The 24,272-nt window shown below is 38.8% G+C and overlaps 3 protein-coding genes across 7 annotated transcripts in view; 2 read left to right on the top strand and 1 right to left on the bottom strand.

The window, feature by feature from the left end:
* Positions 1–24,272, bottom strand: part of LOC105201114 (protein spaetzle 5) — a 135,860-nt gene that overhangs the window by 3,771 nt on the left and 107,817 nt on the right. For 2 of the 5 annotated variants that reach the window (XM_026137926.2, XM_039457121.1), the window contains 3 exons: positions 2,106–2,260; positions 451–540; positions 92–223 (listed from right to left, as the gene is read on the bottom strand). In XM_026137926.2, the coding sequence (XP_025993711.2) occupies positions 92–223; positions 451–540; positions 2,106–2,260 (377 nt within the window). Of the gene's footprint in view, positions 1–91; positions 224–450; positions 541–2,105; positions 2,261–2,840; positions 4,648–4,911; positions 5,044–24,272 lie in introns of those variants that run through there. The other 3 variants (XM_039457122.1, XM_011169002.3, XM_039457123.1) reach the window with 3 other exon arrangements.
* On the top strand, positions 5,191–11,546 carry LOC105201113 (manganese-transporting ATPase 13A1). Its single transcript, XM_011168999.3, has 18 exons — positions 5,191–5,489; positions 5,739–6,004; positions 6,095–6,323; positions 6,399–6,552; positions 6,622–6,771; positions 7,142–7,324; positions 7,393–7,530; positions 7,611–7,731; positions 7,809–7,963; positions 8,031–8,203; positions 8,282–8,521; positions 8,622–8,837; positions 8,917–9,106; positions 9,185–9,433; positions 9,504–9,840; positions 9,901–10,063; positions 10,146–10,289; positions 10,396–11,546. The coding sequence occupies exons 1-18, from the start codon at positions 5,226–5,228 to the stop codon at positions 10,501–10,503; spliced, it is 3,480 nt and encodes a 1,159-aa protein (XP_011167301.1). The 5' UTR covers positions 5,191–5,225; the 3' UTR covers positions 10,504–11,546.
* LOC105201112 (sodium-coupled monocarboxylate transporter 1) lies at positions 13,603–23,219 on the top strand. The gene is made up of 14 exons (XM_011168998.3): positions 13,603–14,366; positions 18,271–18,463; positions 18,837–18,996; positions 19,076–19,141; positions 19,221–19,272; positions 19,346–19,413; positions 20,633–20,784; positions 20,857–20,997; positions 21,192–21,416; positions 21,772–21,955; positions 22,036–22,122; positions 22,214–22,377; positions 22,456–22,614; positions 22,677–23,219. The coding sequence occupies exons 2-14, from the start codon at positions 18,276–18,278 to the stop codon at positions 22,801–22,803; spliced, it is 1,773 nt and encodes a 590-aa protein (XP_011167300.1). The 5' UTR covers positions 13,603–14,366; positions 18,271–18,275; the 3' UTR covers positions 22,804–23,219.

Below are 24,272 nucleotides of genomic sequence, written 5' to 3'. Positions count from 1 at the left end.
GTCCGGCGTCGACCATCGACGCATTAACGTCGAATCAACGTCAATTTGACTAATCATTTCTGGCTGCATACGTGAATGCGTAACATCTTACTCGTGATAGCGGCTACTATTGGATGGAGGCCCATATACTAAGGCTGGCTCTCTTCTTGGAGGAAACTGTGTAAATAATTGACTATCGTCTTGTTGTGGATAATTATAGCCTTGATTATAATCCGGAGGAGAACTTGAAAATGATAATAAGAATATATAAGGTATGGGACTTATAACAATCAAATTAATGACTAATTACATATACCAATGTATCTAAAAATAAGAAATTCTTCAACATCTCTAACGTTAAGAAATTCTCAAGTCAATCGTACTTATTTAAGTTTTTTTTTGCGCGCACGAATTTCTTTCGTTAATGTTACATAAATCTATCACAATATTTTAGTTGCACTGAAAATATACCTGCGAGTGTTGAAATCTTCGCGGGATTCGTCTTGCAACGCGGTGTTAAAGTCAAAGCTGCATTTGTCGACGAGAAACTTGATGAGTTGTCTAAAAAAAAAAAAGGGAAAATAAAAAGGGAAAAAAGAAGGAAACCGTTACCTCTCCCGAGGACGGAATACAATGCGCTGATAAAAACGAGCGATGCATTCTGTCGAGGATTACATTCGACCTTTGGCCCCGCGCGCGAGATGAAGTCTTGCGGCAACGCGTGTCATAGGCACTGGCCAATCTGCCATCGGCCGGACGACCGAGATTCGTTTCTTCCAGGTTGACAAAAGGTTATTTACGCAGGTGCGTTCTCAATTGAGTGCATTGCGCAACTGTGTTAGGCCTGAGCAAGCATTAGCGAGGCGAGAGATGCAGCGTGTTTGTTTGCAGCGAGAAATGACACACGCGACGCTGTGGGAGATAGAGGCCGACTCGGAGTCAGTAATTTGATATTTCTGACAGTCTAATTGACCGTTGCCCGGATCATTCCTACGCGCATAATTATCGGAAGTGACAGCTGTCGAGGTCTTCGCAAGTTTCTCCAGTAGCTAAAATTATTCAACTTGTTGCGTTGAGACACCGTTGTTATCGAAACATCTTATCTCACTATACGGTGCTAAAAAGTTCTCAAATTGCATGAGACGGATGATGTGGTATCGGTAGTACTTCGGATCAACAAATTATTTAAGAAGACAAGTTTTTTTTTTGGAGGGGGGCGTTAAAATACCGCTGTTTTATTTCCACGCCACTGGTTTTTTTTTCCTTTTCATTATTTATTTCCCGTAAATATGTTCAAACATACACGATTCGCGAGTGCTCGATACGAGTGTTATCCGTGCAAATATTTGAGGTCACTCGAAAGGAGCGATTTGTCCAGTAAATGAGAAAAACGAAGAAATATCGGTATTCTGAACGAAGCGGACTTGTAAGTGCGCGTGGTATGATTTGGAACCATTGTAACGGGGCCCAATAATTATCCAACAGCGTATGACCGCGCCAAGGCCACGGTCATGGTACGCTGAGCAACGATCTCACGGATGTTCTTACATTATAGCGGCCGCTCACTTTACGTAACTCTTTCTAACACCTTCGGGAGTCGAGTGTGAAAGTGCACGAGAAGATTTGGGAAATCGACTCCGTAAGCGCCGGCGAATCGGCTTGCGTATGCAGCACTACAGAATTACAGACGTAGGGCAGATAACGGAGGGTTCTCCGACATCTCATTTCTGCGGCGAAGACGGGAGTACTTCGCGGACTAGATCGCGCTTATAAAAAAAAATGAGGGACGAAAATCGTTTTTATAGGCGAGAGTCGTTTCGGCATAAAATTGATTGTGCAAGCCTATTAAGGCGAACTCGATGCTTTCGAGAAACGGATTCTCACTTTGAGGAGAAGAGGAGAGTTAGCGAACTTTCCCCTCCAGAAGTTTTTCTCGGCGTGCGCGTCGGTCATTCGTATGCATAGAGGAAGGCGGAAGGTGGACATGGTGGACGCGGCGAAAGGAATATCAACAATTGGAAATGGGTCACACCGGACCGCCGCAAATTTCCACTTGTTGCTTTACCTCGTCGCCGGTGATATTTTCATGCAGAAAAGGGGAGAAGCAGAGTTTTGAGAGCACTTACCGAGGATAGTGGTCCGGGGTTTCGCAGAAGGTCTGCCCCGGTGACGCGCAGTGAGGAGTGTGTCCCGGAGGCGCGGGTACGAAGGGCTCGTACTGCGGCCGTCCTGGACATCCATACTCCGTGCAGGGTTCGCCTCGAGTGACCATCAAGAAAAACTGTTGGCATATACGAGCATATAGGCATTACCATAAAACTCACAAATATTACCAGACAAAGACTAAAAAAAAATTCATAATTTATAATTTCTGTCTTTTTTTTGTTTAAAATAATATATTAATTCTACGCGAAATGCATTTCTTTCTTTGTACACGCATAAAATTATATAGCTTACAATAGCGTTTTGCATTTGCGGTCAAGCGAACGATAAAAACTTGAACACAAGATCGGTAATAAACGACTAAGTGCAATGTACAAATGCGGGAACACTTATTGTGAAATGCTGCACCGGCTTGTAAGTGATCGCTTATCGGGATACTTCCTGTACAAACGCGTGCTTTTTTTGCGACGGTATTAATCGGCTCTGATTCAACCTACACGTAACTCGATCGGCAGATAAAAGAGCGTTGGCTATTAATCAAGTAGATGAGTCAATGGGAACCGCGATTAGAAAGGTATATACGCTTGCAATTGATGGAAAGAACGTTACATCAGATTTAAATCCAGCGTTCTGCGTACTCTGCAATGATCCATTGGCGATTGGTTACTCTTAGCATTAGATTGAAACCGATCACTTACGATTGATATTAGATGCCACGCGAACTCCATTTCGATCTAGCGTTATGATTCACCCCTTAGTGGTAGAACCTTCTCTCCTGTGGTGAGCACGGCAGGTGTCTCGGACGGCAAGAAGGAAGCGACGAAGTCACTTAATTGGCATTGCGTGCTAATCAATCGCCGTGCCGATGTCACTGCTGATAAACGTTAATCCGACCCGATTCAGGATCGCTGCTCTGAGAACGATTGCAAGGGACAGAGAGTGTGTCCCGTTAACGATAAAACCGGCCTCAGTCTCGCGTTCGATATACCTTTGAATTTTTCAGACAAGTGAGAGCTCTCGTGCTCGTCGGCCGAATCTCGATCCGCGTCGGACTTTGCGGACTTTAAACCGAAAGAAGGCGAAGCCCAATCCAATTCGGGATTGATCTCCCGTCGTCTCTAGTAGCTACTGTCGCTGCAACGCGTGTTATAGCTCGTTGTCGCAACGACTACAACAGAGTACGGTCAACCATAACGGACGTCTCTCCACTTTTGGACAACGTGATTCGAAAGTGTCCACGACACTGGGTCCAGACACTGGCGCGATTCGGTTCTACGCGCCGCGAGTCTACCTAGCAACGTGGGATACGTGGGTATGGGTATATCTGTGCGTTGGCCCCTTCCTCGGGCGACGTGCACGAGTTCTGTGGAGCCCAGGGTGGGGTACGCGGACACACACTTTCACTGGAATACGTGCGGCGAGAGATTCATCGACCTTATGACAGCGTGAACTGAGTTTTTCTCCGGATGACACGGATACATCTTGATTACGCGACGTCGCTAGTGTGTCAGAGAGGAGAAAGAGAAATGCTATTTTTTATACCGAAGCTCAGCCGACAGAAATCGATGGTAAAATTTCTTTTTTTTTCTTTCTACATAAAATATCGCGCACGTGTCTCTCACGGTAAGCTCTTCGACGGAGAGAAATTGCCTTTTAATGAAAATTTGAGATCATTATTCACTGTGACACAAAGCCAACGATTTAAAGGTGAAAGTAACGCTAGACATTTCGAACAGTTTTAAAACATCGTGGTCAAGGGGAAATAAGCTTACATTGAAGTTAATTATAAAGAGTTACTATGTCAGAGCACTCTGATCTAAATAGAACACAAAATAATCTTATAATGACAGAGAAAATAGGTAAAAAAATCATTACATAATTGTGTTTTATTGTTAGCCGAGGTTTTATGTGACACGTAATAAATCGCGGTGGATCCGTCATCAGATATATCGCTAATCTTTTGAGAATCATTAATCACATTTTTGATTTATATAAAATATAAAAATATGTAGATTTTATAAATGATGAAGTCATTTATTAGATAGAGTGCGATTCACTAGAGTCAAGGTGGACTTAGGAAAGTCTCTTATAATTCAAGAAAGATCAAATTTATTGCTCCACTCAATGTCAGACGCAGCATTCATAGTCGAATCTTATTTCAAAACTATCTTAACCCTCAGTGTACACACTTAAAATCACCCGGGCCAATTTTCACAATTGTGGCATTTGAACACGCCTTTGAGTAATTTATTATTGCAAAATATCTTTTACGTTATGACTTTCCCAACTTTTGTACTGGAAAATTCTTTTTTTTTTTCAGTCTTTAAACGACTGGTTTAAAAAAAATTAATTAAAATCAATGCACTACAATCCAAGATATAAGCAATAGAAAACGCTGGGTGAGAAATACCCAATGTATTCAGAGACGGATTTTTTTGAAGTTTGTACACTGAGGGTTAAGTAATGTCTTAAGATGTTAATAACGATTCTGTGATCGATTAATGACATCTCAAGACAGTATTGAAGACAATTTTAAGTATAAGAATCGACTATAGGCTTGTTTTCTATTCCTGCACTAGACTGCACTGGAACGTTTCTTCTTGCTTTCACTAACTTTCAAATATATATTTATTTCATTTTAAGTGCACACTAATTCAGGGAGTTCAGGAACAGAAAACAAACGGTATGAATGAAAGAACCGACCTAAGTGAGCATTCGAATATAGCGGTTTTACAGCCATGTTGTTGAAGCTACGTTTGTGATACTCACGATGGCGCTTGAAGTGCGTACCCACATTTCAGTGTAGGACTGGGCGGACTAGGTTATCTACCGAGAAACACTAGAGCTGTTAGCACACACTTCTCATCCATTCCAATTGATTTTAACATAACCCTGCAGCTCTTTCATTCTCCCTAAATTTTCTCCGTATGTGCGAAACGCGGTCGCCTAACTCGCGCTATATTGCTCGAAACGGATCGCGTGTTTAAGGGCGATCTCTCGATGTGAATGGTGCTTAAAGTACATCAGACGTTGAGGCGGTTCTCGCTCGTTGTGACGACTTGTTAATCGTTGTCGGCGTAATCATGGCGGCGACCTCGTCACGGGTGGACGAACTGGTGCAATCTGTCAGCCTGTACAATCCACGGAAATGGATGTTCAACGGTTACATCCTCCCTTTCGTGATGCTGCAGTCCCTATGGATCTACTGTTGGATCTTTGTTTACGGCGTCGATGAGTACTATGACGCAGGCCTGGTAGGCATCGCGGCGATCGGTGTACTGCAGATTTTTCTGTGCTTGTGCTGTCAATGGTCGGTGCACATCCACACGTTCATAAATTGCAGCTCGGTAAGTGGCGATTGCCCTTCAATTTGTCTGAAATAATGGGCACGTGGCTCTTCGTGGCCCCAATATGTTCCGTAATGTGGCAGCCATTCGAACGGCCGGTCTTCTGCTAGGTCAGTCACGTGACATCTCGGCGGGTGTGTTCGAACCTCGCGGAAGACACGCCATTCAGTGTGGAATGGAAGTCACTTCAAAACGTTTTATTTCGCGATGTTTTATCTCCTCTCTTTTATTTCATAAATAAAATTCCAGGAAAAAGATCCATGCAAAGCCCGAATAGTCAAAGTGGTTCCTACTCCAAACAACGGGAGCTCGGAGCTGATTTCATTGCATCACTCGAATCAGCAAGAACCTTGGTTCATTTTTCAAAAGACAAAATACTACTGGGATCCAGACAGGAAGTCATTCAGAGGATTGCAGTTCCCGGTTAATCATTCCGTGAAACATTATTGTGAATGGAAAGGCTATCTTGATCAAAAGGAAGTTGAGGCAGCGGAAGAAAAATATGGGAAAAACAAGTACAGTGTGAAAGACTGCTTTCATTAATTGTTTCTTACAAGCCACCTTTTTCATCGCTAAAAATAATCATTTTTTCTTTTTTACTTCAGGTTGGACATGGTTGTACCCGAATTCTGGGAACTCTTTAAAGAGCGTGCTATTGCTCCGTTCTTTGTTTTTCAAGTATTCTGCGTAGCACTCTGGTGCTTAGATAAATATTGGTATTATAGTATCTTCACACTGATCATGCTTATCATGTTCGAATGTACACTAGTGCAACAACAGCTAAGGAATATGGCCGAGATTCGTAAAATGGGCAATAAACCGTATATGATACTGGTACAAAAAATATGAGCGCTGTCTGCTTACTTATTTCTAATAGATTTCACCTATATTTATTCTTTTATCCTTTAGGTATACAGAAATAGGCGATGGCGCCCATTGCTTACAGACCAACTAGTTCCTGGGGATATTGTCTCCATTACAAGGCCTCAACATGATAATATAGTGCCATGCGATATGTTGCTTTTGCGAGGCCCATGCGTGGTTGACGAAAGCATGTTAACAGGTACTTTAAACAAGCTAATATCGCGTATCAAATCACGGACATGTAGCTATAGCGATTGAAAATGTTTAGGTGAATCTGTGCCTCAAATGAAGGAACCTATAGAAGATATAGATGGAAGTAGAACTATAGACATCGAAGCAGATAAACTTCACATACTTTTCGGTGGTACAAAAGTTGTACAGCATACACCTCCTAGCAAAAATATCCCCGGTCTTCGAGGTAACACCAATAAATTTTATTTTCCTACATTTTACAACAGGATTGGATAGTTAAAATTAATTAAAAAGTTAAAAGTAATAAAGTTATAAAGTTAATAACTGGGGAGCAAAAGCGCATACACCATGTAGTATTGTTTTTTAAGAAATTTGTATAGCTGAGGACGATTCGAAATTGAGTCGAAACGTACTATGTTATAAAAATAAAAATAAATTTGTTGTAATTATATTACGCTCTACCAACCGCGGTTTACTCTTATTAGCCCTTGTAGTTTTAATTATTTGATAATTTTAAAAGCTATTAACTTTAAGTTTATTTAGTTTAACATAAACATTAATTTCTTAATTCTGTTTTATGTATAATATTAATACAGCGACCGATAATGGATGCATTGCCTACGTACTGCGTACTGGCTTTTCCACGTCACAGGGGAAACTTTTAAGAACGATATTGTTTGGCGTTAAACGCGTTACAGCCAATAACTTGGAAACTTTCGGTTTTATTTTATTTTTGCTTATTTTTGCAATTGCCGCCGCTGCATACGTTTGGATCAAAGGTAAAGTTCGATCTTACATATGAAAGTAAGGACTATACAATGAATGACATGTCAAATTTCGATTTTAGGTAGCGAGGATCCTACGAGGAACAAGTACAAACTATTTTTGGAGTGCACACTGATTTTGACGTCCGTTATACCACCAGAGTTACCTATAGAATTGTCTCTGGCTGTAAATACATCACTGGTAGCGCTATCCAAATTAGGTATATAAGACACATTTACATTTTGCTTAATCATACGAGTCACATACGTGTAAAAATTACCTTGTCTCATCTGTTCGCAGGTGTATTCTGCACGGAACCGTTCAGAATTCCATTCGCCGGCAAAGTCGACATTTGTTGTTTCGACAAGACCGGAACGCTTACCAGCGATAATTTGGTTATCGAGGGTATCGCGGGTATCAAGTAAGAAACTACTGTTTTACTATCCTCGCGTAATCTTTCGTTGTTAGGAAAATGCGATTTTAATTTTTCTTTTTAAGCGGCAAGTCGGATGTGATTCAAATATCGGATGCACCTTTAGAGAGTATTCAAGTACTCGCCACGTGCCATTCTCTCGTTCAATTAGATGACGGTATCGTTGGAGATCCGTTAGAAAAGGCTACTCTCAAAGCCATCAACTGGAATCTCACGAAAAGTGAGTGTAAAATCGCAAATAATATAACGTGGAAATATTGCATCGCTTCACGCTAATATCTGTTTAGGTGATTCTGTAATTCCTAAAAAGGGAAAATCTCCAGCATTGAAGATTGTACAAAGATATCATTTTTCATCGGCTCTGAAAAGAATGTGCGTGGTAGCTGGACATCTTTCTGGAGCTTCAGAGGTGCATTACATGGCTGCCGTAAAAGGGGCGCCAGAAACCCTGAAGAACATGGTGCGCGAAATTACATTTGCCTACAACTTTAATTGATCTTTGTTTACTGTTATCGACATAATTTGTCATTTTCTTCAGTTCTCTTCTGTACCGGACAATTATGATTCAACTTACTTGTCTCTTTCACGGCGCGGTGCAAGAGTGCTCGCTTTGGGATATCGAAAACTTACTGGCAGCTTATCCTCTCAAGACTTAAGAGAACTAACTCGTGAAAAGTTAGAGAACAATCTTACGTTTGCGGGATTTGTCATCATCAGCTGTCCTCTCAAACCTGATTCGAAAGCCGTTATTAAAGAGATTGTCAATTCATCGCATTCGGTATGTATACGAGATGTCGCGGAATGTAAAAAAAAGTTTCGAAAGAAAACGTTTCCGCAAAATTATCAGAAACTAAATAAGTTTAACGTACTATTTTTAGGTTGTAATGATAACGGGTGACAATCCCTTGACGGCTTGTCATGTAAGTCGCGAGCTACATTTTACGAAGAAGCCCAGTACGCTTATACTGACTGAAAATGATAATACATGGGTGTGGGAAAGTATAGACAAGATGACGCAATTTCCTCTAAGTATAAAAAATGTTGAATGGCGCAAAGAGATCTGGAAGGATAATACACTTTGCGTGACGGGTGAAGTGTGTAGATGAACAAGAATTTCACTTTCTTTTTCTGTCAATCAGATGGTTTGTTACTGTATAATGTGAACTTTTCTAGGGTTTATCATATCTGAAGGAAAAGCAACGGGAGCTTCTTTGGAAGCTCTTGCCGCATGTCGTAATTTTTGCGCGATGCGCACCGAAGCAAAAGGAATTCATTATCATATCGCTACAATCTTTAGGCTATACGACGTTGATGTGTGGTGACGGGACGAACGATGTCGGAGCGTTGAAACACACGCAAGTGGGTAAGTTGACGAAAAGGATTTGGTAAAAGTTGAAAGGTAAAAGTTGAATGCACTTTTTCCCTTTTTCTTTCTTGTTAGGTGTCGCAATTCTATCCAGTCCACCTGAAAAACTGCTTAGTGACAAGCGAGAAGATCAAAGAACTAATACTTTGATATCGCCCATAAACAACGGACCAAGAAACAATCCGAGAGTCGCACCAATGAGCACCAATGCAAAGCTGCAGAAGATCCTGAAGGAGATTGATAACGAGGAGTCCGTGATTGTGAAACTCGGCGACGCTTCTATCGCGGCTCCTTTCACTAGCAAAATGTCATCCATTCAATGCAGTAAGAATCATGAAATCACACCGCCAAATTGATTTGTTACCCAAAGACACAAGGATTCGTTTGCTTGCAGTATGTCACGTGATCAAGCAAGGCCGCTGCACTCTGGTCACCACCCTGCAGATGTTCAAAATACTGGCGTTGAATGCACTGATACTCGCTTACAGTCAGTCAGTGTTGTATCTGGATGGAATCAAGTTCAGTGATGCGCAGGCGACTTTGCAGGGTGTCCTACTGGCGGCATGTTTTCTCTTCATCTCACGATCGAAACCGCTGAAAAGTCTGTCGCAGCAAAGACCGCTACCAAACATCTTCAATTTATACACTATCGCAACTGTGTTATTGCAGTTTGCTGTACATTTCATCTGTCTCGTCTACTTGGTGAAAGAAGCTACCATTTTATCTCCGAAGTAAGTTGTGTAAGTTAATGGAATTGCTCGACCGTGTTCTTCAAATTGCTTCTTTTACAGAGACGATAAGTTGGCAGCCATCTTGAACACTTCCAATGAAGCGAATTCATTAGGAGGAAATGACAGCAGCGAGGAAGAACCCTTTGAGGCGAATTTAATTAACAGTACTGTGTACATAATCGCAATGTCTCTTCAGGTTTCTACTTTTGCTATAAATTATCGAGTAAGTCACTCATTATATCCCATCATCAAATAATAACGCATTATTATTAATAATAAACACTAATTATATCACACTCTTATAGGGTCAGCCATTTATGGAAAGTTTGACACAAAATAAAGCTCTTTTGTTCAGTCTCGTGAGCAACTCTACTATCATTTTATTACTAGCTTGTGGATTTTTGCCGGATTTGGCGGTGCAGTTCGAGATTGTAGACTTTCCAAGCCAAGTAAGTTTTACATAACACACGAACGTATGACTAAGCTTTTCTCAATTTGCCTGCGGTTGAATGTCAATGTAAATATATATTATTTACATACTGTTGCATATTGCAGTTCCGTACGATACTGGTTCAAACACTAGTCGCGGATTTTGTCTTCGCGTACATAGTCGACAGAGCTTGCTTATGGCTCTTTGGCGAAGGAAGACAGCACAAACTGTGATGAAACTACTTTTTTATGAATTACAGACTGTATCAAAGATTTTTTTTTTTTCCATGTAATTTTTGTTACTGATCTTGTTCCACGTTAAGAGCTGACAATTTTATATTTAAGGATCGATGATGTACCTGTGAATACCACATGAATTATTTGTTTCCAAGTGCATTTTGTATTTAATATCAGTACGTTTTTCTTTTTTTTTTGATTCATTCGTATGTTGTATACAAAAATGTAATGTGAAAATATAAATATGTGCATCCAATCATTATTCGCTTAATTATTCACTCTATGCTGTCAACTTCTTCTTCGTGGAACAAGAAACACCGCTCTGGCGATCATTATTTATTGTCGATAAAGATACTAATATTAATATTGTTCCACAATTACTTTGGTCGATAATTATTTTGATAATTTGGTCAGTATTGCTTTTATATATTTATTGATGCGGAATAATTTCATGGATAATTTAATATTTCGTCAATATTTTAACAACAAATATTGATCGCTTGAAAAAAGATGCGCGTGCACGTGTACATACATAACTTGTAGATAAACGATTCTACTTGTTTTCACAGTGCAATATTCGCACTTGGTGCAAGTTTTGAACACACAGACGTATACACATATAAATTTATATACACAGATTTATATAAATTTATATAGATATATTTTCTACACGCACACAGAAAGCTGATGGTTGTAATTTGAACTCATTCGTGATAAATGGACGAAACGTGAAATTACACGTATAACTTTGTAATTTTAACGATATTGGATACGTAGCAGTTTTCTACATCGACAATTACATTCCACTCCGATGATGATGATGATGCATAATGCGTGACATGTTTACATTTCACGAATTTGCAATTTATGCGTTTTTTTTAGTTCTCAGATTTTATTAGAAGTGTGTAATTAATGCTCATGTCTCGCTAGATCTGCGAAAAAAATAAATAAATAACGCGAAAGAACTTTTATTTCGTGACTCGAACTAAGCATGGTTGTATATTATTGTATATTTATAATGATACTAATAAAAAAATGTTCAATCAAAATGATTGTTGGAATTGTCAGTTTTACAATTGATATTTAAAAAAAAACAGCATGCGTTATATAATTAAAATTCAGAAGATAGCACGAAAAGAATTCAATTTAATTAAAGTTCACTTATAATTTGTGTTTAGATGTGTCGTACGAAATTATATCGGCAATGTTGCAAGGAGAGTATTATCTATGATCGTTTAACATATTTTCGTCGGGGTTATCATTTTTTTATTCTCAGGTCGACAGATTCGCGTTTGAGCATTCAAACCTGCTCAACCGCGAAGCAGTCCTTGGCTGCAGTCCGAGTCATGCTCAAACCGCTATTGCGTCATTCTATCCTTGTTTTGTTACGTTTGATGAACGGTAAAGATAGAATGACGTCAATAGCACTTTGAGCGTGAATCAAACCGCGACCCTTATAATTCCGATTCATTCACGCAGTCATTTTTAAATTTTTTAATCGATAATAGAAATGAGAAAATTTTTTTACTTGCGATAAATATCAAAATAAATTAATTGCTTCACGTGTTACAATGTAAGACACCGAAGTCTCATTTCTGTTCGTAAATTAATGTTTTAAGGCCCAGCTGATGATTCCATTTGAATAAAATTTTTTTCTTTATAATATGATCTGAAAGGATATTCCTGATGAAGATTTTTATGAGTTGAATAAAAATAATTTTCAAAAAATGTGCAAAATTATATAAATTCATACTTACATGTGTGTATCTCAGAATTAAATTTTTTATATAATCTTCTGTAAAATTAAATCTTTTGTATAATAATAATAATGAATCTTATACTTTAAGTTAAACATAAGAAAGTGAAAAATTATCATTTACATCCGTTTCTGTGAATAATGCTACACTGAAAAAAAAAATTACTAAATTTCAATAAGTATTTGTTTGCATATTTGCAAGAAAATATTTACTAAGTATAAATATATATTTATTTAATAAAAGGATGACTAATTAAATTTAATTATCAGTTTTCTTTAATTGGCTAAATAATTACGTACTGCAAATAAATATTTTCTTGCAAATATACAAACAAATATTTATTAAAATTTAGTAATTTTTTGTTCAGTGTACACAAAATCAAAGTCAGTGAATTTGCTTTGCAAACGGTTACAATAGTAGTTTGTTTAATGGAAACATTGTTTTTCTAATTAGAATGAGAGAATCTAGTTCCATCTAGAATGGATCAAGAATATTATCGATAAACATACTAATTTATCAATATATAACATTTTGAAAAGTGCTCAAAGTGAATGTACATTTAGTTTTAAAGGGTTAATTAATAGCTATAAATTTTCATCAATCATTGGCACATTTTTGCTGATACGCACCGCTACGCGCAGATTGAATTGTACGATGCATTTACTAACATAAAATAATAAAAAGAGAGAATCGGCTATTCCTTAGCTGTGCAAAAAGTATTTGAAATACAAAATACCGACAATTTTGATTTGAGATACAAAACACAAGTTATAAAAGGATTACCAGTATTTTGTATCTCAAATACGTTTCGTTCAGCCCTGGCATGAAATACAAAAAAAAAATATTTAAAATACAAAATACTAACATTTTCTTGATTTGAAATACAAAATACAACTTTCATTTCGTACGTATTTCAACTGAGGAAATTGCCAGTATTTTGTATTTCATGCCAGAGCTGAACAAAAAGTGATTTGAAATGCAAAATACAAAAGACTGGCATTTTTTTATTTAAAATACCGAATGCAAATTGTATTTTGTACTTCAAATCGAAAGATTGTCCGTATTTTGTACGTTAAATACTTTTAGCTCAGCCCTGACTATTCTACATTATCATACGGCGTACGGGCTAAAACTAATTAATATTTTAACGCATGAAATGTAAACTAAAAAGGAATTCGCACGATTCCTGACGGTGCTGACGTCACAGGCCTAATATGGCCGTGTATCAACGAGAGTGGAGGACCAGAAAAGGCACCTTTAGGGACTCTCGAGCCGACGGAGCAAAGTTCCGTCAGTCTCTTGATCGATAACGCTTAAATCGCCGCGCGCTGCCCGTGCCTCGGCCGTACGCCCGCTGTCAATGGCGCCTTTTTTTAGCGAAAGCACGCACGATTTGTGTCTGGCGACGTAATCGTCGCTAACGCCATCGGGCCGCGCTCAGTCGATCGCGATCGTCGCTCACGGACGCGTCCCACTTCGTTCGTGTCGGGCCACGCGTAACGATAGCCGGTCCGACGTCCACGCGTCCGAGAGACGAGATCAGCGCGGAGAGCATATGTCACCGTATCGTTGGCGAGCCCCGGGAGCGTTTACGCTTGGCGTCATCGCGCGGTGAAACCTCGCGCTATGTGCCTCGCGAGCAATCGAACGGTCAAGGGTTCCCGACAGGACTATATCGCGTGAGACCCGGAGGATATCCAGTCGGTAAATTTTCAAAGAGTAGTTTGAATAATTCACGCTCACTCCTCTCCCCCCCAATATTGTTCTTACTCCAACGAGATCTGACGAACTTGACCCGAAGACAACGGCGGCTACTAAAATTATGTTGACGATACGCGACTGACGAAGGATCAATAAAAGAAGATCTTGAACTTGAAAGGGAAAGTAAGAAAGAGAGAGAGAGAGATAAGAAAGGGGACAGAAGAGCGGAAGAGGCATTGTTCGAGAGAAAAGGAGTCGTCGTTTGTTGTTCGGAGGAAAAACGGTCGCCGCTTTTGAAATCACCGCCACGCGGTGGTGCGCGGTGCGCTATACCCGGTACAACAGAAATCTAGAATCAGGCTGGAGATGAAATAGTCACCGAGTGTGCTTTCGTGCTCCAAGGTTAGTAATGCGTCAACAATTTCAGGTATACACGTTCCGAAAAAGGAGTCGATAAAATAATTTCTTTTCCTCTTTCTTTTTTTTTTTTTTTTCTTACGCAATGAGAAGAACGAACGGGAGATCGTTTTTTGGGGACTCCCTCGAATGGTCCGTGCGTGACATTTAGCGCTGAATATAAAAGTAGACGTAATTTTCCTCTTCCTACCAAACCGGTTGGATGTGAATTTTTGTCAGCCTGCAGTCTCCCAGGTCGCGCACGAATTAGATATCGCGGGTCGCTACTAATACAGTTGCGAAATGTCGTTCTCTCGAAAATCTTCGGTAAAAATAGGACGATTGAATTTTAGACGTTGCTCATTACGTGACGCTCTCGAGTTCGCGCGTTCGAGACAGACAGCTTATGAAGCCCGTTTCATTCGATCACTACACACGCGATCGCCGAAGGGAAAGGAATTTTCATTGCCTTATATTCGTAATTATAAAAGAAAAAAAAAAAGAAAGGAAACATTGTTGGCTTGTGTTTCTGAGTTTCCTTCGACGAAGGAAATTCAGAAAACCACGGACGTTCCACGTACATTCTTCGTACAGCTCTTACCGATCGCTGATTAACATACCGCGCATCATCGCGTCGTAATATTCAATGAGATTTTATTGCGGAAAACACACACCTTCGTGAATGTTTATGCGAAGCACGTGAGCGAGCGTACTATGAGCGTAACGTGATGACTATTTACAATGGCGGAGGCGTGTATCGTCTGTCGACTAACCGCGCATTATTAGTCATAATGGTCGGTAAACGTCGATTATCCGCTGTTGATGCGAATAATTACGTTCGCCCGACGCATGCCGTATTACGCTCATCGATCGAATGAATTTAAAAAAATTCCAAATTCGATGGAATTTTTAACACGACTTTAAACTTTTCGTCTTCCTATTGACTATTTAATCGAATTCCATTATTATCTCGACGTTGATAAATCGTCACTTTATATAGAATGATAACGCGTAGGCTCAGACAGTTGCTTCTTCTCTCATCAAAGACCTCTCGTTCCAAATTGTTATTCGTGAGATACTATTTTATCTAATCTCACAGAGGAATAACTAGTAGAACTTTTACGAGCTTACAGATACAGTTTTGGAAAAATTTTCGATGTAGAGTCGTAAATGGCCGTGATGATCCGAATATTAATTAGCAATGTAAATTCCGTTAACGGTAATGAGGACCGTTGTGACTTCGCGATCGGTTTACCAACTAACAGACTACTTTCCGCTTGTTAACGCTCGCGACTCGGCAATTGACCCTGACGATTGCTCGGAAAATAACAGAACTTTGAACTCGGAATTTCATGCATCACTACAGAAATATCTGTCAAATACTTTAGCACCATTAATGACACATGTTTTTGCATGTGATAATAACTTCATGGAATTATTCGCAAAAGTGATAAAGTAAAACAATAAGATATACATATGCATATGTATCAGGGTTGGATAGTAATTAAATTGGATAGTAATTAAAGTTAAATTAGTCATAAGTTAAAGATAAAAAGTTAATAATTTTTAAATAAATTTAGTTAATTTTAAACGATTTAATTTTTAACTTCAACTAATTATTATTGAAACACAAATTTTAATTTAATAATTTTTTTTTTAATATCTAATTCTAAAATAAATTTATGTAAAAAAAAAATTATAAAAAAAATACATTTTCATATAAAAATAATATTTATTTGATATTTTATTACGCAAACTATATTTACAAATAAAATATTAAATTTGATAATATATTATAGTTGCTTTGAGTAATTTAACTTTAAAAAATTACAGATTTTTAATTTAATATAATACGAATAACGAATATTATGAATAATGCTTTTCCAAATCAACTTTTAATTTCACTTAATCTTAAAATAACTTTTAACTAAGCCAGTTTCTTGTTCATGTAACTTTTAACGTAACTAAATTAATTCTATAAGTCTTTAACTTAATTAAAAGAAATATATTAACTTAACCAATCCTGATATAAGTGCGTGTGTAAATAACAAACGCGTCATAATGTATTTAGCTAAATTTTTAGATGCTGCGGTAAAATTGTTTTTTCCATGTAGTGAGAAAAAAAATGAAAAAATTTACGGTGTTTCTAAGTGGTTAACCAAGCTCATACTAGTTACTTAATTTCTACGATCACCAAAGTGATTGCCTATTCAAATTATAATCGTCTTCCAGCACCTTTGCTTGACCTCTACGAACGTATGATGACTGATACGAACAGCATTATATAAAATTTTATATAATTATATAAATTATGGACTGTACATAATTACATACTCGTATAATTTTGTATATTTTTATATAACATCTTTAACTTTATATAACTTTTGTGTAATTATGTGTAATTATGTGTAATTATATACACGTGACTATACGTGTAACTCATTTAGAAATCATCTAATGATTTCAATTAAATGCGATTTTTTGTTTAAGACTATCTTAAGGTTAATATCTATATTTAAATTTGTTTTCTTTTTTTTTAAATGAACTACATTACTATGTTAATAAAATTATGCCATTCTATTAAAAGAAAATTTTGATGATCTCGAAATCTATCGTAAAGTAATAATCTTAAAAAAATATTGCCTATCATAAGGTTTGCTCCTTCGAAACAAACGACTTTTCACTTTGATATTTTTTCGCATCATTAAAAACAACAAAAATATTCTAGATTATTGAATTACAAAAAACACACTGTGTATGAAAAAATTTTTCCGGGTTATATTTTTTGCGTCTTTTATTTTTAGTCAATTCCCTTTTTTTTTAAAGAGACCTTGATTGAAGGTCTCTTTGATTAGTTTCTTACTTCCTCTGATTAGATTATTATCTACCGTAATCATACTTCACCGCTCGTTACTGTGAAACGGAAATACGAGATTTCAGGGATGGCATCGCGAGCTGTGTAACTGAGAACACTGCCGTGATTGTCATTCAACGTTAACGAGACCAAATTACTAGCACGTGCGAAGAAGTCATAGGTCACTGGCTTCTCTAACGGGGAAACATTAACGATAGCAGACATTAACAATACGGTCACGATGTCCTTTTGCGATCAATTGATGACGTGAGCGACAGACATCCTTGATACATTTTTATTATTAGTGTGCGTCATACTTAGTTATCGCGTACATTGATAGACGCTAGCTATTAAACGCGTTATACGATACGAGGCGAATAAAAACTAGGCGTAATATTCCTGGCGACATGCCAGTCGATAGTGTAGTCCTTGCTGTAGGACTAGCGGATTAAAAATATCGATGCGTCGGCTTTGTAACCTGAGAATATGACTCACGATTTTGATGCTGATCTAAAAGAAAAGTGGATGGAATGTTTTTTATTTTTATTTTTTTCATTGATCTATATTGATATCGGACCGAAATAATCGACATGGTTTTATCGCGAGAATCTCTGCCGTTGCGGATAATCGTGACCAACAAGATTGTTAATTAAGTTGCATATCGCCGACTTTGTATCTCTTATTGGATAATGTGACACTTGTGATTGGCATTCATTAAATTAGTAGTTAGGTCGCATGCAGCAAACGTTCATCTCATATACTGGTGCTTTCACATTGAAAATTAGTAGCAGTATTTATGGTTTTTGATCAATAAGAGGACTATAAAGAATAATTACGATATTAAAATGTAAAATGTAAAAATCCATGATTACAAAAGAATGATAAAATGTTGAAACGTGTATTCGGATACATAGTAAATATCTGTATAATTAAGATACGCCACGCATACGTATAGCGAAGCTGTATTTGCGGCGATATTACGCGCGTATTAAGAATTTAGTTAGGCGTAATGCATCGCTTCGAGCGCACTGGATAAATTCAGCTCTTTGATTTCAGTAAAAATGGTAGCTGTGCCGGAAAGAGGATACTTTCATTGGATCGATTGGCTGGTGTTTGCATTTATGCTCCTCGTGTCTGCCGCAGCCGGCTTATGGCACTTCAAAAGGGCGCAAAAGTCGAGCACGCAGGACTACCTGCTTGGAGGAAGGAACTTGGGACTCTTTCCCGTGTCCGCTTCCCTCGTTGCCAGGTAAGCTTGGTTCGCCATTCTACGGGATTTAAGACTATTAAAAGGGAAGAAAAGGGAACGCAGAATGGATGAAAAGCGAGGACTTGGAATGCTCCGAAACGTAATTGAAGAATTAAGGAATTCATTAGCGTCGACGATACTGTTGAGAAATTCTCTTTTTTTTTCTTTTTCTTTTTTTTTGATCGGCCTCGCAAATCCCATGTCTCGATTCAAAACGAAGGCTCTTTTAACGTTACGTATGAGCAGCGCTCGCGTCAGTTCTAGAGATTAACGTTACGTAAAAATTGGCTCGTAATTTATTGACGTTTATCTTTCGATTCGGGCTTGATTGATTAGTCATAGAATATTTAATCAATTCCGATCGTAACTGTAGCTTCATATCAGGCGTGACGATCTTGGGCACTCCGGCGGAGATCTACAACTTCGGCACGCAATATTGGATCACCATCATCTCGATTCTTTTCTCCGGCATCGTGGTCGCCACTGTGTATCTTCCTGTCTTTACCACTCTGCAACTCAACTCCGTTTACGAGGTGCGTCCCTTACGCTTAATTCCGTTTAACGTGCCTCCCAATGAGGCACACTTTTCACGGTAAACGTTCTCCTTTTCAGTATTTGGAAATTCGATTCAACCGACCCGTGCGGATTCTGATCTCTTTTATTTTCGTTCTTGACGTGGTAAGTCCATAGCCTGTTCACGCTGCCCCCTTCGCGACTATTTCGGAAAGTCGTATGAATAAGAATCGACTGATTTCAGATTCTCTACCAATCAATTGTGGTCTATGTCCCGGCGCTGGCGTTAAATCAAGGTACTTTATAGCCATATTATTTACGTTAAAACTTTAATCGATCTTCATTAAGCTTCTTGACGATTCGTTACAGTGAGCGACATCAATATACATTTGATTGGAAGCATTATGTGCATCGTCTGCGTTTTTTATACCGTTCTGGTAAGTTGCGATTCTACGTCGCCTAATGTTTTTTTAATTGATGTCAATTGAATCAATGTCGACGAATTAATTCCGTTCCTCTTTCCTGTATGCATAAACACATGTGAAAAGAAAAAAAAAAGAAAAAAAAACGAGTGATCAGCACTGCATGAAAAATCGCACGATTACATTATAAGTGAATGTTAACAAGAGCGGCATGACAACGCGGCAGGGGCGAAAACGGTCGTGGCGGCCGAGGGAACGGAAGCCTAAGCTAATTTTCCGAGGGAGGCTCGTTCGCCGAATTCCCGCGGGATGGCTGGAGTTCCTCGGACACGGTCTACCGTAGGAAACAATTTTCAGTGGACAATGCCGCGAAGAATCTCACGCGAGAGCCTTAGTACTGGAAATGTTTATGGACGGAAACTGAAAGCCCGACAATGGCGCGGGGAAACAATGGCGCGGAGAACGTCGAGCGGATGTTATCGTAGCAGCGGATCACAAAGCCGGCGCTGAAGTGATTAATCGCGGGATCGCGCGCCTGTAATTATCCGAGCAATTTGTTGGATCTCGTATTAATGAGAATTTATCGTGGTTGAGTGGCTCTTTACAAATTTGTTTATTATACGCCGCCTGCGCACGCGCGAGTGTTGTCGACCGTTATGCAATTGCATGCAAGCACTCGAAAAAGCATTCGCCATTATTGCATTCTTCAGACGTGGGGGTAACGCTGCCGCGGAAATACCGCTCTTTTTTTTTTTAATTGAGATAAAAAGAAAATTAATCATAACCATCTGAATCAAATTGCGTAGGCCTACGATGAAAAACTTTCTTACCGATTAGGTAAAATTCTACTGATTCTTTACGTATTTTTAGCCTCCTTGAAGCCATTTCTCGCAAAATTGTAATGTCATGCAAATTTGAAGTCATATTTGGATTTAGAACGTCAAATTCTTATAAGACCAGCATATATTTAAAAAAATTTCATGATTTTTAATTCTGCAAACTTATGGTAATCAAATTTCAAAACTTCAATTCTTGTTGGGGGGTAAACAGAAAAAAATTTGTATCAAATCAACAAAATTCATTGTTTCATGTATAAGCAAGAATATAAAATCTTGGAAGAATTTATAATCTTAAACAGACATAATTTGCTTACACGAAGAAATTTTTTCTCTTCATGTAAGCAAATTATGTCTGTTTAAGATTACAAATCATTATTATCGCTTTTTAATTCTAGGGTGGTATTCGAGCAGTGGTTTGGACAGATGCGTTACAAGTCGGCGTGATGATAGCCGCAGTTATCACTGTTACCGCTCTAGGGACCTATCAAATGGGAGCGTCTGAGATCTGGTCCAGGGCCATGGATGCCGGTCGCGTCGAATTTCTCAAGTAAGAATTCAAAGAGTGCGATCGGGATTGTTTTGCGCAAACGCACTAAATATTCTCTTGCATATTGTTCAGCTTCGATCCATCGCCCTACACGAGGCACACCGTTTGGACTGTACTGATTGGTTCTTGGTTGTATTGTACCGCGTATATCGCCGTCAATCAAACTATGGTGCAACGATACAAATCGTTAAAAAGTACGAAAATATCTCAATTGTAAGTACACCGATTATATACACACGCGTTAGTAACGCTTTGATCACGATAATTTTGTGCTATGAAAAGAGATACCAGAAAATATAAATACACTTGTATTTATATTTTCGCTCGTATTTATATTTATTAATGTTAATATTAAATGTTAATGTTAATGTAGCTGACGTCTTTGCATATCGATGTCTCGATTACAGATCCATCGCGATATTTACCGTCAGCATAATGGTGTTTATTTCAATATGCTGCTGGTGCGGACTGGTCCTTCTCGCTTGGTGGTCGCCACCGAAATGCGATCCAAGAGTTACCGGCTTAATTACGGCTGACGATCAGCTATTGCCGGCTTACGTCATGGAAATCGCCCGTCATTTGCACGGGATACCTGGCCTCTTTATTTCCGGAATTTTTGGCGCGGCGCTCAGGTATTCAAGATCGAACTCATGTAATTAAATAATAAGACGTAATAATCGTTTGCCGAGGTTATTGTTTTTTCAAACAAATCAACAATTTCAAATAACAATGAAAGAATTTTTATCTTGAAAAAAAAAAAAATGTTAATAAACAGTTAACTGGTCAAATCAAACAGCAGACGAGCAAAATAACTTATTACTTCTTCAAATTTTTTTGCACTCATAATTTCAATATAAAACAAAAAAAATAAATAAATAAAAACTCATTTTCGGCCGACTAAGAAAATTAGCGATTGTCGGTACTGACAATAATGTTCAGTTGTTGATCCGTCGCCAGCAAATATTAGAATTGTTCTCCTTTCCACAGTTCATTATCAGTGGGCTTCAATTCGACGTCCGTTGTGATCCTGGAGGACTTCGTCAAAGGTTGCTTTAAAATGAAGCCTAACGAACGCTGTTCCACGATTTTCGTAAAAACCCTAGTCATCGTATTCGGTTTGCTGGCGCTGTGCTTGGTATTCTTGATCGAGAAACTAGGGGGAGTTTTATCCGTGAGTATCCGGATTCTATGTTATCGTTCTGTCGCAATGTATCTTAAAATATTGCAACAATTTTTATTAACGCGCTTCAGGTGACGAATAGTTTGGCCGCAATCGCTGCCGGGACTTCCTTCGGCGTTTTCACTCTGGGAATCTTATTTCCATGGGCAAATTCCAAGGTACGAAACAAAATCTGATGAAATATCTCAAACGCAAGTAAATTATTTTTCAAACGTGCCCTATTATTTCGTGTAAATATATTTTGTGCAGGGTGCCCTTATCGGTGCCATTGCAGGCTTCATACTGGCTGGATGGGTCAGTTTTGGTTCGAATGCGGTTATTGGTTCTGGTCTCGTGAGGCCGAAGAAACTTCCAGTTCCGCATTGCGCGGGAAACGTCAGTCAGCACGTCTTAAGGCAATTCGAATGGATCAAGTGAGTCTCGCTAGTTTTATTTTAATTAACGTTCTTTATCTCGTTATCAGTTCCGATTAACTCGCACGTGTTGCACAGCGACGACGACGTCTTCCCATTGTATCGGCTGTCCTACCACTGGGTTGCTCCTATTGGCACGCTGGTGGTACTTGTGGTAGGTGGAATCGTTACCTGGATGACAGGTGCGCGAGATCCCTCATCGATCGACAGGAATTTGCTCTCTCCCGTAATTCATAGGTAATCGACTCGTTTAGAAACTTTTATTGCAACGAAAACAAAACGTCACTTTTAATTTGCAGGTGGCTACCGCAACAAAAATGTCGAGATGAGGTGGATGGATCGTGCGAGCCAGTAATAACTGATCCGCAAATATCGATGAATTTATTATCGGCTATTCGACGAAAATCGCAACTAGATATTTTGTAAAAAAAAAAGAAAGAAAAACAGAACAGAAAGAGCGCAAACGCGTATCGTCGTAATCAATAGATATGTGACAATTGCGAGATCTTGAAATTCTTTTTATAGATATTTCCTTTTAGCTAGAGGTAATTCTTCCACTTTTTTAAGTATGCATTTATGGAAATTAATATATGAACCTCCGATTGTGTCAAGATTGCATATCTCAATTTTGAACAACCAGACAAGTTAAATCTAATGTAACGTAAGTTTACATTAGATATTAATGTACACTGAGTTGAAGTGTGTGTGGGTAAGAGAGAAAATGTTAAGTGATATTTTTTATATGCTGGTATACAATATAAACGGATTATATACATATCGCAGTGATGTAGATAATGCAATTATTATATAATACATATTTTTCATAGAATAAGTAGAAACAATAAAATGCTTTTTATTGTGATCGTTCATCAGTTTGCCCTCCACGCGGTATTTTGTCTTGGTCCGTCGACAAAATTCGCGAAAGACAATCGTTTCTTTCGATCGCTTCGGAATCGTTCCCCTAAATTCTTATCCCCGGGGAAAAAAAATTACTTGAAAAAGAAATGACCACGCGATCGAATCGCGTATTCGCTATATTCAGGACACGAATTCGCTGAAAAGCCGCCGCTAAATGTGATGCATTTATTTAATATCCCGATGAATCGCGTCGTTCGCACGAAAGAGCCAGGAATTTTTCGCACGGAGTCCACGCGTGATCGTCACGGGCAGCACGTCCTAAAGAAAATTGTGATTCGCAAGTTGCGTACAGGCTTTATTAAGCGCGCTTCATGCGCCATTTGCATTCGTCTGGGCGGCTGATAGATTCGGAATTTCCACGTACGCGTGTGGCTTATATTATATCTGTATGTATATCTTACGTATATATATATAATATATATATATGTATGTATGTATGTATGTATGTATGTATGTATGTATGTATGTATACGTATACATATATGTATACATACACACACAAAATATTATATATATATATATATATAATATAATAATATATATATATATATATATATATATGCGGAAGAACCGCAGGAGCGGAGACGCGACGCGCGTAGACTCGCGCGTTTGCGTTGGCTTTGGATGGAGACGGACCAGCCGGGAGGGGGGAGGGAGGGATGGTCGGAAGAGACCCGGGGTTGAGAGAGCGAAAGGGGTAGAGTGGCTGAGGTGGCGGGCTACAGAGATGGATATAGACAGATAGAGGTGGATAGAGAGAGGTCGCGAGGCTTGAATGGGGCTAGTTTGAGATAGTTAGCGGGCCTTCAGGGGCACAATCGGCCGCGATTGGCGGGCCTACAATCACACGTCGCATTATATGTCCATCAGCGCGGCGGATCTCGCAAATACGTTATAGCGCGAGCGAGCGAGCGAGCGAGCGAACGAGCGAGCGAACGCGCGCGCACACACTAACGCGAATCGTCGTCCGTTCGCCG

This window comes from Solenopsis invicta, chromosome 14, assembly GCF_016802725.1.
Source record: "Solenopsis invicta isolate M01_SB chromosome 14, UNIL_Sinv_3.0, whole genome shotgun sequence".
NCBI classification, from domain to species: Eukaryota; Metazoa; Arthropoda; class Insecta; order Hymenoptera; family Formicidae; genus Solenopsis; species Solenopsis invicta.
Note: the sequence above shows the minus strand (reverse complement) of the source record. Positions and strands in the feature narration are given on the sequence as shown.